General features: G+C 44.1%; 1 protein-coding gene across 1 annotated transcript; it reads left to right on the plus strand.

The window, feature by feature from the left end:
- The first annotated feature begins 2,438 nt into the window (after positions 1 to 2,438).
- On the plus strand, positions 2,439 to 3,510 carry LOC144753303 (transcription factor HES-5-like). Its single transcript, XM_078641042.1, has 3 exons — positions 2,439 to 2,498; positions 2,771 to 2,951; positions 3,290 to 3,510. Exons 1-3 carry the CDS (start codon positions 2,439 to 2,441, stop codon positions 3,508 to 3,510), a joined length of 462 nt encoding a protein of 153 aa, XP_078497168.1.
- Positions 3,511 to 15,440: the final 11,930 nt, after the last annotated feature.

Raw genomic sequence — 15,440 nt, forward strand, 5'->3', positions numbered from 1 at the left:
CACTGCCCTACCGCAGCAAGTCAGCCAGCCCAGGCTGAGACACAGGATGACAGAGGGTGGGGGTGGCTAAATCCCTTTTAGCACCACCAGGCGTGCAGCCTGATCACAGGTAACTGGGGGCAAGTCATAGGTCAAGTACAGCCTGGGCAGGGCCATTGTACGAAGCGCTTTCGCGCGCAAATGGCCCTGTGAATACAGAAAGGAGAGGGGAAAATGATTTGTCCCCTCAGTCTTGTCCCCCGTGTCCCCCCCACTCCAAAATCTGGGGGGGATATATCCCCCTCGTCCCCCACACTTCCTACGCCCATGAGTGCCATACCAAAAATGGGACTGGATTAGTGACTGAAGGCCCCAACTCATTTCACTCACCTGAGGGAGGGGTGGGGGTAGGGAGCTAAAGCACTTTCATCCGAATGGAATGGTCGCTGAACACCTGATTGGCAGTGCAGGGTCTGTCTTGAGACCCTGCCCTGTTAATCACAGTGAGACAAGTGCCCACTCAAACCCCTGAAGTTTGGGAACAATGAAATGGGAGCTGCTGGAATCTACAGCATCAACTCTGCGAAAGGGCGGCTACTTAACGGCTCATTAACTTACAGGCTGCAGGGAAGCTCTGCCCTGGAGGAGATGCCTAACCTGAGCGTGCCCTCGATCAGTGCCGGTACTGAAGGCCAAAAAATTTGCAAGTGCCGGTACTCAGTACCGGTGAGTACCAGCCCATATAAAATACTGCTTATATGGGGAAAAAAGTTATGGCGCCCTAAGCGTGAAATCCCCCAAAGAGCCCAAAAAAAAGACTCAGCACCTTGGGGACGGTCCAGCAGCTAAGGGGTGAACAACATTTATATAGCGCCCTGAGGGGAGTCTTGGCGCTGCTCCACCCACCGCTCGTGAGTGCTTCATATACCCCCCCCCCCCCCCACCTCTCCATCTCCCCATCCTCTCGAGCTCCCGCAGCAGTCACCTGCAGCAACAGGCAGGTGAGGTGTGGGGGCAGAGGTTGATCCTCTCTACACTCCAAGCCCCCGCGCCCCCACCTCCCGCCCCCTCACATGTATCCTAGGCCCGTGGTCTGCTGGAGGGGCTGTGATTCTGAGGCTGGGGCCGGAGACTTCCCACACTGTCGCCCATTCATCCCATTCAGAGGGTACAATAGAAGCGTGTCACACAGAGGCCTCCGGCTCCAGGGAATCTGACCCTCCCCTGGGTCAATCTGCAGCCGCCATCTGGGGAGCGGCCTGTGGCAGCGGCGAGGCCTCGGTGCGCCGGTCCTGTCGGGACCGAGAACGGGGCAGGTTATTACTACTGGAGGGGCTGGTATTGGGGCTATATCATGTCAGACTGGGCTATAAACAACCACGAAAACACCCAGGGGTCTCAGGATGTTAAAAAAGGGAATTTGAAAAACACAGTTCTACGGTTAACTCATCAGATACTTTAGTAAAGTAACGCCGGGTGCGGAAAATCTTTTAATCCCAAATTAGAAATGGAGACTTTACACAAAAAGGAGTTTACACGTTTCGAACACACCTGGGGTGCACGTGAGGCTTTGTAGCAAAAGAACCAGGGCCCGTGGAGATGGGAACCCAGGCTGAAGAGCAACAACATATTAATCACATTATTTCACAAACAGTGTAAAAGGTGCCTGCCATGGACTGGACAAGGAGCTGCTTCACTACGTCCTCGAAAAATACACCACATCAATGCAGTGCTTTACCTGCCTGAATCTAGTTCTGCAGCCGGTGCGGGCGCTTTCAGCACTGGACAGTTCCACGCAGGTGCCGGTGCAGTGCGGGTGTTACACAAGTCACTGACTGGCGCATTGTTTATTTTACCTCGCGTTCAGAATGCGCCGCACATTGAACTTTCCTTCCCAGCCCCAGGGTGAGTCAAAATTCAAGTTTTGAAAGAGGGGTTTCGTTTCCTTTGACTAAACCTAATGATTGGTGGTAAATATTTTACAAAACCGAAAAGCATTCCCTCTGCTTGCTATAGTACACATCGACACAATTGAATAGAAATAAACTTTCACTAAAGAAAAAAAAATGATGGCATTAATGAGTTCCCTCCTGGGCCCGCTCATTCATGCTTTTCAGCTCTGCGGCCAAACCCGCCCGTATTTAATGCTGACACCGTTTAGCTCCTGGCAGATGCCGGGATTCATATCACTTTAGTGGGCGGCTCTTTCCCACACTCTGATCCTTTGTATCCGGGCCCCAGATGTCCCCTCCCCTCCCTCCCTGTAATGTGCCACACTTCCATTGTTCCTGCTGCTCTCTGATTGGCTGCGGAGTGTGGGAACCTCTCTGCAGCCCCAGACCCACACATTACCCTGCAGGCGGAGGGGGATAAATAGGGCAGGAGGGAGCGAGCTCTTCAGATACCGATCACTGTGGGTTCACTGCAGAGACCCCGCTCTTCACCCCACACCGGGCAAGATGGCGCCTTTCAGCACCGAGAGGAAATATGAAGAACACGAGGAGAGATACATTAGAAAGGTAAGAGTCTGGTCATTAATATTTAAAAAGCATATTTAGGTGTTTCGTATATACAAAAAGGACACGTTTAAAATGAGCTTCCAATATATTATATCAACATTGGCTGTATTTATTGATCTTTGAATATCACCCTAGTTTTAAATTAACATTATTTAATTGAACTGTTTAACGCACTGTAGTGACTATGAGCTTTGTTATGACCTTTTATCGACTTTAGACAACTTTACACGTTTGTTTCAATAAAATAACAAATGCACATTTTGCCTCTGCAGCTTCGGAAGCCAGCGGTGGAGAAGCTGAGGAGAGATCGCATCAACAGCAGCATTGAGCAGCTGAGGATGTTACTGCAGAGAGAGTTTGAGGAACATGAACTTCCGCCCAAAGCAGAGAAAGCGGATATCCTGGAAATGGCCGTGACGTACCTGGCCCAGCGCGTGCAGACACTGGCACCAGGTGAGAGGCAGTGAATTGAAGGGTCAAAACTGCAGTGGGTGTTCTCTGCAGATTTGTGTTTGTCTGCGTGTGGGGATGGTTTGGGTTAGTTAGTGCAGAGACGGAACTGCTAATAGTCGCATCGGGAAGGTACTTGGGGCAAGCTCATTATGACGTTTAAATATGTCAATTTCCAGTGCCATTTTACTTAACTTCGTGTTTTAAGCGTATCAGAAATACCTGTAAACTAATTTCAGCAACCAGAAGAAAGCACTCTAGAGAGCTTTAAATGCATTTTTTGTGTGTTTACTTCCTGCTGTTTAAATCTACAACTATTAACCCTTCCTCTCTCCCTACAGCCGCGGCCTCCTGTGAAGGTCACTCCCGGTGCCTCCAGGACTCTCTGCTCTTCCTCTCCCTCCACGGAGCCCCCGCAGAGACCCGGATGAAGCTGCTGCGGGCCCTCCATAGACCTGCGGCTGCAGCAGAGGCGGTGTGTCCTTCTCGGCCTCCGTCCTGTCCCAGCAGCACTAAAGAGCCCGCCCAGGACAGCCCCAGAGCCCCGTGGAGACCCTGGTAATGCGGGGGCCGCGGCCTGGACTTTTCTTCGGACTTCTTTAGAGGCCTCGGTCCTCTCTGGGGGAGAATATTCATTCTCGACTCTGGAGCGGACCCTGAGTTTACCATACTCACGAGGAGCGGAGTGACGAGCGAGTGTATATCTTCATAGGATGGACAGTGAGTGAGTCATGTCCTCACAGGATCGACAGTGTGTCTATTATATCCTCATAGGATGGACAGTTTGTGAATACTATAAGCCCACAGGATCGACAGTGAGTGAAGATGTATCCCCATAGAAGGGACAGTGTGAATATTACATCCTCATAGGATAAACAGTCTGTATATTACACCCTTGCAGGAGGGACAGTGTGTGCATGTGATATCTTCATGTTATGGCCAATGTGTGACTATTATATCCTCATAGGATGAAGAGTGCGAGAATGCGATTTCCTCATAAAACAGTGTATGAGTATTATATCCACACAGCAGGATGGGCGGGGGATCGATTACATCCTTACAGGATGGACACTGAGTAATGTTATATCCATGTAGAATGGACAGTGTTTGATGTTTAATCCACACTCACGATGGGCAGTGTGAATATTATATCCCCACAGGATGGACAGTGTTTGAATGTTTAATCCACACTCGCGATGGACAGTGTGAATATTATATCCCCACAGGATGGACAGTGTGAATATTATATCCCCACAGGATGGGCAGTGTGAATATTATATCCCCACAGGATGGGCAGTGCAGCTATTACATCCTTAGAGGATGGGCATCGTGAATTTAATATCAAATAGGATAATCGTTAGATGAAACTCTGTTGATTTCACAGTGTATATTGTATGAACATGGATTTGTTTAGCAATGGATCTATGTGTAATCATTTATAATATAATACTTTAATGAAGAGAATTACCTAACTCAATTAATAGGAAGTGCCTTCAGTTTCAGAATTTTTTTAACTGTTTCTTTACAAGAAATTCATACCTCATGTAGAGTTCTTGCCTACAAGAGGACGTGCTTTTGAGAATTTTGATGCATTTTTTAGAATATGTTATTCACATTCCTGAATTCCAGAAGTGCTCTGGGATTTACTAGTTTTGCTTCATTTTAAGAAGTTATTTGATGTACAAATATGTTAATATCCTGACAGGATGGATACAGTGCACCTGTGATTCTGCAGGTGAAAGTGTCTGTGAGTATACCAGTTGTGCTGTAATCTGAGGGATTCCGATTAGTGCCTTGTACACACTCAGTGTGTGTTTACCGTCTGTGACTCTATGAAGTTACAAATTACAGAATTATCACTCATTGGCTGAAGTGAGGGATGAACGGCTCCGCGCCTCCCTTGTATCAATTTTGATATGTAGTATTTTCTATTGAAAATGTATCATAAAAGTACTGTGTGGACAAAGTGTTTCTGTACTTTCAGAAATTCTGAATTGTCTCTGAAAGTTGAATGTGATGTATTTTATACATTCCCTAAAAGGCACATTAAGTGCCATTTAACTATTAGTGATAATATATCTGTATTTTCAAATGGAAATTCATGAGTTACAAGCCCTGCCTTCTGTGAAGGCAAAGTGTGTTTCTGTTCTTTTAGAGATTTGTGTATTATCTCTGAATAGTGTATGTGACAATGTGCACACATATTGTGTATTCTCCAAAGTGTAACATTCATTGTTGTTGAATGAAAAGAAGTAACAGTTTTCACTAGTGCCAAGTCTTCATTTTAGAAGCAGTCTTGGCGCTATTTGTGTAAGTTACACAATGCTGTGTTCTCTTTTATAAAGAGATTCAATGTAGTGAACTCCCTGCCATGGATTCGTATCTCAGTGACTGAGTATGTACTACTTCCAGGTCTTCTACAATATTTGTAGGGCTGTGATTTTCAGTGGAAACTCATTCAGTTACAGAATGAAACCCAGGATTCAGCTCCTGCGATGAAGACATTCACTGTAACAGATGTAAGAATGTCCTATGTTTATTATCTTTTCTCAGCTGTGCCATTTCTGTGACATTGTGTATCTGTCACATGAATCTTCAATGTTACAACCTATTGACCTGTGCACATGTTTAAATAAAGGTGCAGATCTGAACAAAATGAAATGTTCTTTCTTTTCTTTCGATGGCTGCATTTTGCTCTGCATAAATATGTTTCCCTCGAGAACTGCAAGGGGTGGGGACCCTGTCAACCGTTTCTCTTATCTGCAATCCGAACTGAAACAGTGACTTTGCAACTGGCACAATTACTGTTGAATGGTGTGCCAAGTGTGTTATTTCAGTCGGAATTATAAAGAAGATTAAACTAAAGTTTATGAGCGCATCACTGGCATCTGGATTACTATGGGGTTTAAAAACATGACCCTGTAGTCAATATTAAAAATCTGTAATACTGTGAGGGGCAGAGCTGCGAGAGACATTACACCTGACGGCATGTGCAGGCGTGCTTCCAGGCACTAGAATGAAAGAGGGAGCTGTGTCACGCTAAGAGATCTGTATGACAAAATGTGAAATACGGCTTCACTCACTCGGTAGAGAGGGTGGGCTTAGACTAGTAGGTGTATAATGCGATATAGAGAGAAAGTGTGTTTCACAAAATCTGGGAGGGCTCACACACACCTGCTCCTTTCCATGATGCTCTGAACCCCAGCTTTCAAACACCATAAAATTCTGGCACCAGAGGAGGAGGGGCAGTGAGGATGATCAGAGCTGGCAGAAGTGTGGGTGGCACAGGACATACTGGCCATGATGAGTTTGTCATCGGCAGTGAGTGGACCCTGGTGATATAGTGACTCAGCCATCTAGGAATAGGTACAAAAAGCAAACATTTTACAACAACAACAAAAATCGGAGGTGATTATTGCAGACAATACTCACGTTAAAATATAAAGCATAACCACCATCAAGGAAAACATACTTAGGATCAGTTTATGAAAGTATTTATTACATAGTACAATCGAGGAGGTTACAGTTTCCCATATACTGTGCACCTTTGTCATGTGTCATTAACTAACTGCTCAACCCACATGCGTTCAAAGAAAAATGAGGGGGATATGTACAATGAAGTGGAAGAGCCTGTCGTTAGCCTCCTGGGTTTAATGACAAGCTTCGCCACTTCGGTAACGTAAGTCTGCACCATATTTACAAGAATGTGGTGCAGCCTTGCATTTCCCCCTGTGATGGCGTTAATTTTAACAACTTAGCGCCAATGCAGGCACCCTTGCACCAGAGGGCAAGGGTGTCTGTGTGCAGGGGAAGATTGGTTATGTGCAGGAAGGGGTCCTTTCCTTCACAAAAACAATCCTAAAATGCCATTTTGTAACTTTCATGTGTGCTGCAGCACACATGAAAGTTACAAAATATGATTTTTTTTTTAAGAAAAAGGTTAGTTTATGTACAGGAAGGGGCACCTTCCTGTAAATAAACAAACCATGGCGTTTTGCTTTTTCCATGTGTGCTGCACAAGGCAGCACACATGGAAAAAGCAAAAACGAGGAGAAATAATACATTTCTCCTCCTGTCCCCAAATTAAGACTAGGATTTTCTTAGTCTTAATTTTGGCGCTACCTCCTATGTACGCCACCATTGTACATAGGGGGCAGAGTCAAATACATTGGGTGTTGCTGTGGAACACTCACCACAACATCCACTGCATGCTCCTTTCAAGCTAAACATAGTGGCTTAACGCTTCCTTGTCCGTAAGCCAAGGCCCCTTTCGCCACGGGAATGTCACAAAAAATGCAGTTCCCGTGGCGATAGATATGCCCCTGAGTTTATTTTTGTGGTAATTGATCACACCGCCCTTAAGTATCAATTCCCCTGGGAGATGGTTCCAGGCAACCATTCCTGGTCTCCTTTGCTTACCCCTGCCCACCACTTATTTTCATCATCAGAGCTGTATGAACACAAACTGCCGGCAGCCCCGTGCCTGAGGTGCATTATCAGAGCTGTGTGAATAATAACTGACGGCAGCCCAGTGCCTGAGGTGCATCAGAGCTGTATGTATTCAAATTGATGGTAGCCCTGTGCTTGAGGTTCATTATACCGGGCTGAGGTGCATCACCAGAGCTGCGTGAATGGAAACTGCTGGCAGCCTCATGCATGAGGTGCATCATCACAGCTGTATGAACAAAAACTGCCTACAGCCCTGCGCCTGAGGTGCATCATCTGAGCTGTGCAAATAGTAACTGCAGGCAGCCCCATGCCTGAGGGTCATAATCACAGCTGTGTGAAAATAAACTGCCTACAGCCCCCTGCCTGAGGTCCATCATCAGAGCTGTGTAAATAAAAACTGCCAGCAACCCCGTGCCTGAGGTGCATAAACAGAGCTGTGTGAATAATAACAGCCGTCAGTCCCATGCCTGAGGTGCATCATCAGAGCTGTGTAAATAATAACTGACAGCAGCCCTGTGCCTGAGGTGCATCATCAGAGCAGTGTGAACACAAACTGCCAGTAGCCCAGTGCCTGAGGTGCATCATCAGCGCTGTGTGAATAATAACTGCTGGCAGCCCCGTGCAGGTTCTCATTAAAATGAGCTTGGCAAGTGGGCGAGGCTAGGGGCGGGGCTACAGGAAGATATAATCATACATAATAACTTCTATACCAGTTGCAGCACATATCAAAACACATGAGAAATGCATGTATGTCAACAAAACAGAATAACCCATCACACAAAATGAAAGCCAAGCAGGATGATATGTTAACATTTCCTTGTTTTGTAATATTTGCTGCTTCTTAATGCCATTCTGTTATTTGTTGTTGTTTGGCACAATACTGTAACTTCTCAAGCGTGCACACACACACACACACACACACACACACAGAAAGAAACAAGCACACATGTACACAAAAGCATTCCACACAGTCCGCTTAAAATATCTCCTGAGCGTGTTCTTATTCTCTCCCTCTTTCTCTCACAGAAGAACAGGCACACACAAGCAGGCACACATAAGCAGGCAAGCACAAAGCCATATGCAAACACTCACACAAAGTCTTGGTGGGATTAAAGCCATTTTAAACTCCTTACCTCCCATGGCTTTTTTAATAGTCGCTGTCAGCCTGCTGCCTCCTTCCTCTGTTTGCACAAATCAACACAATAGTGTGAATGTGATTAACAGCACAGGGCCTAAATGGGGCCTCCACTGTCAAACACAGTGTGATGGTGAACACAGGGACATCATGCAAAAAAGTCCATGCGGAATAGTTCAGCTGCAGCTCAGGAATTCAGTGGGCCTTGGCTGTCAGATAGGTTCCAACGCTGACAGCCTAGTGCTCACCAGCACTTGCAGCCAATCCGCCTACCGTTCATGCTTACCGGTACTCTCCTCACAATACAGAAGTGCAGCCATTGCCCTTTTCCCTATGACCAGGCTCTTCCTGTCTCTTCCTGGTTCCGTGTTTTTACATCCACATATCCCCTCCACTTGCCTCATCTTTACCCAGCCTCTAACCTTCTTTCACTAGTTCTGTCTCTCTTACTCCCACTTCGACCTTACTCTCTCAACAAGTCTCTTACATTTTCTCACAGTTTTTTGCCTACTTGACTTCAGTTCTCCCTTCCATGCTGTACTCATCCTCTCAGTTTACCACCTGGCCACTATTTTGTTCTGCTATATTTCATTATTTGTGTATGTGTGTGTGTGTATATGTATATATATATATATATATATATATATATGTATATATACGTGTATATACATTCACTGAAAAAAACATAGGTTTCAGACAAGGTATAGTTGGGAATTAGCATTTAAAAAACCTTAGAAATTCACTTGAAAAAGGTTTTAGGGGTGTTATAGTTAGCTGGACATTTCACTTGTACAAAACCATTGAAATTCCTCCGTTATAGTTAGTTGTACTCACTATAACTCGCGCGCCCGCAATCCACTGCTGATGATGTCACATATTACATAATTCATGACATGGTCAGTGACATCACTGATGACATCACTGATGACATCTCAAATGACATCACTGATGAGATCTTCCAGTGAATGTGGTTTGGTTAGATATTTAAATAAGTATAATATATACATAGCAATCTGCCTTTAAGACTGAGTGGATGTATAAATGTCTGAATGGAGGATTTAGTAGCAATGTGATTGACTGTTTAAGTGACTAATTTAAAGTGTCTCACTAAATATATGGGATAGTGATTAAACTGTGTGAATACCTGTATCACTCTGTCTCTTGTTGAGTAAACTACTACATAAGTTGGTTACTAGCTATGTGAAATTCTATATTAGTTATTAATTATTTAAGTGAGTATTTGTATGGGATAGTGAATGTGTGTGTGGTTGAGTGGGAGGTGTGTGACTGTCCAAATATGTGTAAATAGTTGATTTACCAGGTATATGAGGTTAAGACTGTATTTGGAAACAGTTGTTTGGATGAGTGAATCTCTTTATGGGTGTGGTGATGAGTAAATATATTTCTCAATGATAAATGTCCAACAAACCTGAAATATAAAAGGCAGTGTATGTGACAGTTGTTGTATATAAATAAGTATACATAAAACTCAGGGATTGCATGATTGACTATCGAAAGCTGTATACTTGTAATAGTGCATTTATAACATGCTAAGCATGAGTTACTATCTACACGAATAAATAATGTGGTGTTTGTATAAGTGTGTAGCTTAATAAATGTAAGTATGATGAATTGTTTGTGTAAGTGAGTAGAATGACTGCATGAGTGAATAGGATATGTGCTGGTGTGTAACGTCGATGTAGGTGTATAAGTATATTTAATAGTGTTCTATTGATCCTTGTTAGCATGTATGAGTGAATCTATAGGTAAGTGTTTAGATGTGTGTGTAAATGTAGGAATCACTGAGTGGGTTTTTGGAAACTGTTATTGGTGTGTCAGTGGTTTCAAATATGGTACTCCATACTTCATAATGAGTGTTGAAAGGTTATACTAGTGTATGATGAGGTGTATCTGATTGTCACGTGGATGATGTCATCAGTGATGTCATTTGAGATGTCATCAGTGATGTCACTGACCATGTCATGAATGATGTAATATGTGACATCATCAGCAGTGGATTGTGGGCGCGCGAGTTATAGTGAGTACAACTAACTATATTGGAGGAATTTCAATGGTTTTGTACGAGTGAAATGTCCAGCTAACTATAAAACCCCTAAAACCTATGTTTTTTTAAGTGAATTTCAAAGGTTTTTTAAATGCTAATTCCTAACTATAACTTGTCTGAAACCTATGGTTTTTTCAGTGAATTTCAAAGGTTTTTTAAATGCTAATTCCTAACTATAACTTGTCTAAAACCTATGGTTTTTTCAGTGAATTCCAAAGGTTTTTTAAATGCTAATTCCTAACTATAACATGTCTGAAACCTATGTTTTTTTCAGTGAATTTCAAAGGTTTTGTAAATGACATTTTTTAAATGTATTAATTGTTATTTTGATTTTTTTTATACTGATTTTCTACATTTTTTTAAACAATGAATTTTTAGATATTTTATTTTTTAAATTACATTATAATTAAATTATACATTACATTACAAAATATACTTTCTCAGAATGAATTCATTTAGTTTAAATACTTTGCAAATAGGCAATAGTCTTCTAAGTACAGTAGTTACAGTTGTTGTAATGCGCAACACAATTTCAGACACAATGCAACATTGAGGTCAATGTGAATTTCTAGTTAAATGCAATTAGTTACTTTTTCAATTACTTTTCTAACCACAGGACTGGATCCTAGATTCAGGCCTGGGACATTTCCTGTAAGCATTTGAGTTAAAGCGTTTTGGTTACAGTAGTCATTTTTAAGGAATATTATTGTATTTTAAAAGTTGACACTTAGAAACTTTTTCACTTAGATTCGCCAATGTTATCCTATAGGAGGAAATTCATTTAGCAGGTAAGTAGTGTTAACGTTACATTTTCTTACTCAGTGGTGGCTCCTGGATCCAGTACGGGTGCACCTCCTGTAAACAGTTGATAGAATGCGTTCAAGTCATACAGGCACTTTTTAAGGAATATTTTTAGTTTGTGAAAATAGACACTTAGAACATTTTCTGGTGAAAATCAGACAATGGATTCCTATGGAAGGAAATACAAGTTACTGGTAAGTACGGTTAGAATTACTTTTCAGGATCAGTACTGGGCTCAAAGAAGCAGCACTGAGGTCACTCCTGATAACAGGTCAGTAAATCGGAATTCATAGTTCTGCTGATATTATAGGAATTTTATAAAGGTCAAAAACTCCACACTTAGAAGAATTTCCAAGTGAAAGCAGTCAATAATAGCCTATGGAAGGAAATTCAAGTTACTGGTACGTATGGTTAGAATTACTTTTCAGGGTCAGTGCTGGGCTCAAAGATGCAGCACTGAGGTCACTCCTGATAACAGGTGAGTAAATCGGAATTCGTAGTTCGTCTGATTTTAGAGGAATATTTGTACAATGGTGAAGGAAGGTTGCGGGGCCTGAAGTGACATGTGTTCAAACACGCCCTGTGGCGTGTTTTAAGTTGCGGGATTAAGTGCCCTTGAATCTTGAGGTCCCCTGGGGGCCAACTAGCCCACCAGGTACCTCCAGTATGCGCCAGGAGGCTGCGTTGCAGAGAGGGGTTCACTCTGCAACGCAGCTTCGTGGCACTTATTGGAGGTAGCTGGTGGGCTAGTTGGCCCCCAGGGACCCTCAGTATTGACAAGGAATTAATTCCCCATTTTAAATCGCGTCACAAGCCGTGTTTGCACACATGTGAACTCAGGCCCTGCCCCCTCCCTTCACCACTGTGCAAGTTGGGGGATTAACTCCCCTTGAATACTGAGGGTCCCTGGTGTGCAACTAGCCCACCAGCTACCTCCAGTAAGACAAGATGGCTGCCAACACCTTCCGATTTTGACAGCCAATCAGCATGCAGCTCGTACACGCATGGTGCTTGTAGGCTGTGCTTAGGGTACGCGGATAGATCCGCGGATCCACCGCACCCATAGATATATATATATATATATATATATATATAATATATATATTACCTACTGGCGGTCGCCAGTAGGTATATATAGTCAGGATCTTTTCTCTATGGGTTTTTTGAAAATTCTATGTCTAATAACTTTGGCGTTCGTGGACGGAATTGGCTGAAATTTTCAGGAAAATGGCACATTTTGTGCCTGAGCAGCCCCTGAAAATTGGGGGGGGTTTCGTCCAGGGGGGGTCGAGAAAAAAGGGGGTCCCAAAACGTGTTTTTAACATTGAGTTTTCCATAGGGCGGTTGGCCTCACTTTTAGCCCGAACGGCTGAATGGATTTGCACGAAACTTGGCAAAATTGTAGGGACTGGTAGCCCGATGTGCCTTTTGTAGGTCTCAATATATGTGCTCCAGTGGATTTTGAGAAATTAACGTTTAAAAAAAGATATATATCTGTAACAGCGGACCGGGCAGCGTCCCAGGACGCGTACTTTTCGCGCAACGGAGCTTTGTGAAGCGAAGCTGATTGGTTCTCCGGCGTCTGTCAACATTCCAAACAGTCCGTAGCGGCCGCCATCTTGTCTCTCGGTAGGATCGAGAGACAAGAGGAGGCCAAAGCGAAGGGGCAAATGACCATAAGGGGGAATAGTAGATCCTCGCTGACCCCCTAGGTTTGATGTGGAGGTTTTAAAAGGGCCCCGCGGGGCAAAAAAAAATTATTATAATAATAATCGAACGGCTGAATGGATTTGCACGAAACTTGGCAAAATTGTAGGGACTGGTAGCCCGATGTGCCTTTGCTAGGTCTCAATATATGTGCTTCAGTGGATTTTGAGAAATTAACGTTCAAAAAAAGATATATATCTGTAACAGCGCACCGCTTCGCGTACTTTTCGCGTTACGGAGCTTTGCGAAGCGAAGCTGATTGGCTCTCCGGTGTCTGTAAACATTCCAAACAGTACGTAGCGGCCGCCATCTTGTCTCTCGGTAGGATCGAGAGACAAGAGGAGGCCAAAGCGAAGGGGCAAATGACCATAAGGGGGCATAGTAGATCCTCGCTGACCCCCTAGGTTTGATGTGGAGGTTTTAAAAGGGCCCCGCGGGGCAAAAAAAAAAAATAATAATAATAATCGAACGGCTGAATGGATTTGCACGAAACTTGGTAAAATATTAGGGACTGGTAGCCCGATGTGCCTTTGCTAGGTCTCAATATATGTGCTTCAGTGCATTTTGAGAAATTAACGTTAAAAAAAAAGATATATATCGGTAACAGCGCTCCGCTTCGCGGAGATAAAATTATATCTGTATTACCTAGCTGTTGCTAACACCAGTTAGCGACGGCTAGTAGGAGATAGCGACCATCTTGGGCCCCACTTTGCATGTGAGTGATATTTATCACTAATGACATGCAAAGTGGGCATGCCAAGATGTTAGTGACTGGAAACAGTCGCTAACATCGCTATCTCCTATTATCAACTTTTGGAAATATTCGAGATAAGCGCGAATATCTCCAAAAAGTAACAGCTGCCCTGAGCAGTTCTTAGCCATGTTATCCAATGGGAGGTGGATAACATGGCTAAGAGCATTAGCTCGGTAATGCATGAATATCGCTGAGTTTTCAGCGATATTAATGCATTGCGGTCGTTTTTTATCGTATTTGCGATAAACCTTGATAATAGCAAGGTTTATGTGCGATAATTTCTGACGGTAAAAAAATCTTTGCAATGCATCGTTAGGGATAAATATCGCTTAACTTTGGTAATATGCCCCAACGTCTGTTAACGTTCGATTCGAAGGAAATCAGGAAGTGTTGAAAAACATTGTCTGCGCCATCTTGTCTTTTTTCAAATGCCACACTTTTGTCGTGCACGGCAGCCATTTTAGATGCCTTGACCAGACCCACTCTGTGCACGCTGTCGATCCTTAGCATGGCTCCCCACCCTCGCAAGCATCTCACCCAGGCAGTGGTCACCCCCGCTCTCTGTCTTATGCATGGGTAATAAACCTCCCCCCATCTGCGCTGCTCTTCCCTGAGAATCACACCCTGTGCCCGCCCGACACCTCCCTTTCGCCCTATTCACTACCGCACCCTCTGACACTCCTTTTCCTCTGTGTCCGATTGTCCAGGCCGGCCCTAGGCTATCAGCTAGCCCTGAAGATGTAGTTTATGGCCACAGCTGTAAAGAATCACCCCTCTTCAAAGGAGTTATAGTAGATCAAGGCCCACACTCGATGAGATCCGTCACAGCAGAAGCGTTGCTATTATCTGAAAACCATCCTGTATTGTGATTGGGGAGGGGACCGAGCGTGAAGCGGAAGATTCCAGGGATGACTCTTTGTACATCAAAGTTTTTACAATTATGTGTCACATTAAAAATATATAGCACTCCGACAAAGTAGTAAGATTATAAAACTTTAATAATTTATAAATATATACAAGAAAACAAAAATAGTAATAACATATAAACATTTTTAGGGAAAAACAACGAAGTAGCGGTCGGCTGTGCGAATAGTCCCAACGCAGCACAACGTCCAGATTTCCGGCGTGGGGCGTCGCGGGGGGTGGGTCATCAGTAGCAAACTGTTGTGCGAATAGTTCCAAGGCAGCAGAACGCGCCGAAATCTAGATGACACGAAAGTGATGTCTAGTAAGTTGCCACCCAGCAAATAACGGCGTGGGGCGTCGCGGGGGGTGGGTCATCAGTAGCAAAGTGTTGTGCGAATAGTTCCAAGGCAGCAGAACGATGGCACCAAGGTGATGTCCAGTAAGTTGCCGCACTGGTTTTGGTATCCTACAATGCTGCTCCGAATAACGGCGTGGGGCGCCCCGGGGGAGGCGGTGTGAACGGGCCTCTCCAGGTGGAGTGTCATCTGTTGTAGTGGGGCGCCCCTTTACCGTTTCAGTTGCCATTCCGTCCGTTTTTGGTCCACTGTGTCAAAAGCCGCAATTCAGCTGAGTTGCGCCCACTCTTGCGGTGCAGCGATAGGCGGCTGTCACAGG

This window comes from Lissotriton helveticus, chromosome 5_1 (assembly GCF_964261635.1).
Source record: "Lissotriton helveticus chromosome 5_1, aLisHel1.1, whole genome shotgun sequence".
Lineage (NCBI taxonomy): Eukaryota > Metazoa > Chordata > Amphibia > Caudata > Salamandridae > Lissotriton > Lissotriton helveticus.

Bases quoted from the DNA above. Each gene is read 5' to 3' on its own strand.
- LOC144753303 (XM_078641042.1), top strand. From the start codon at position 2,439: ATGGCGCCTTTCAGCACCGAGAGGAAATATGAAGAACACGAGGAGAGA. The intron at 2,499-2,770 runs GTAAGAGTCTGG...TTGCCTCTGCAG, and splicing joins AGGAGAGATACATTAGAAAG to CTTCGGAAGCCAGCGGTGGA. The intron at 2,952-3,289 runs GTGAGAGGCAGT...CTCTCCCTACAG, and splicing joins CGTGCAGACACTGGCACCAG to CCGCGGCCTCCTGTGAAGGT.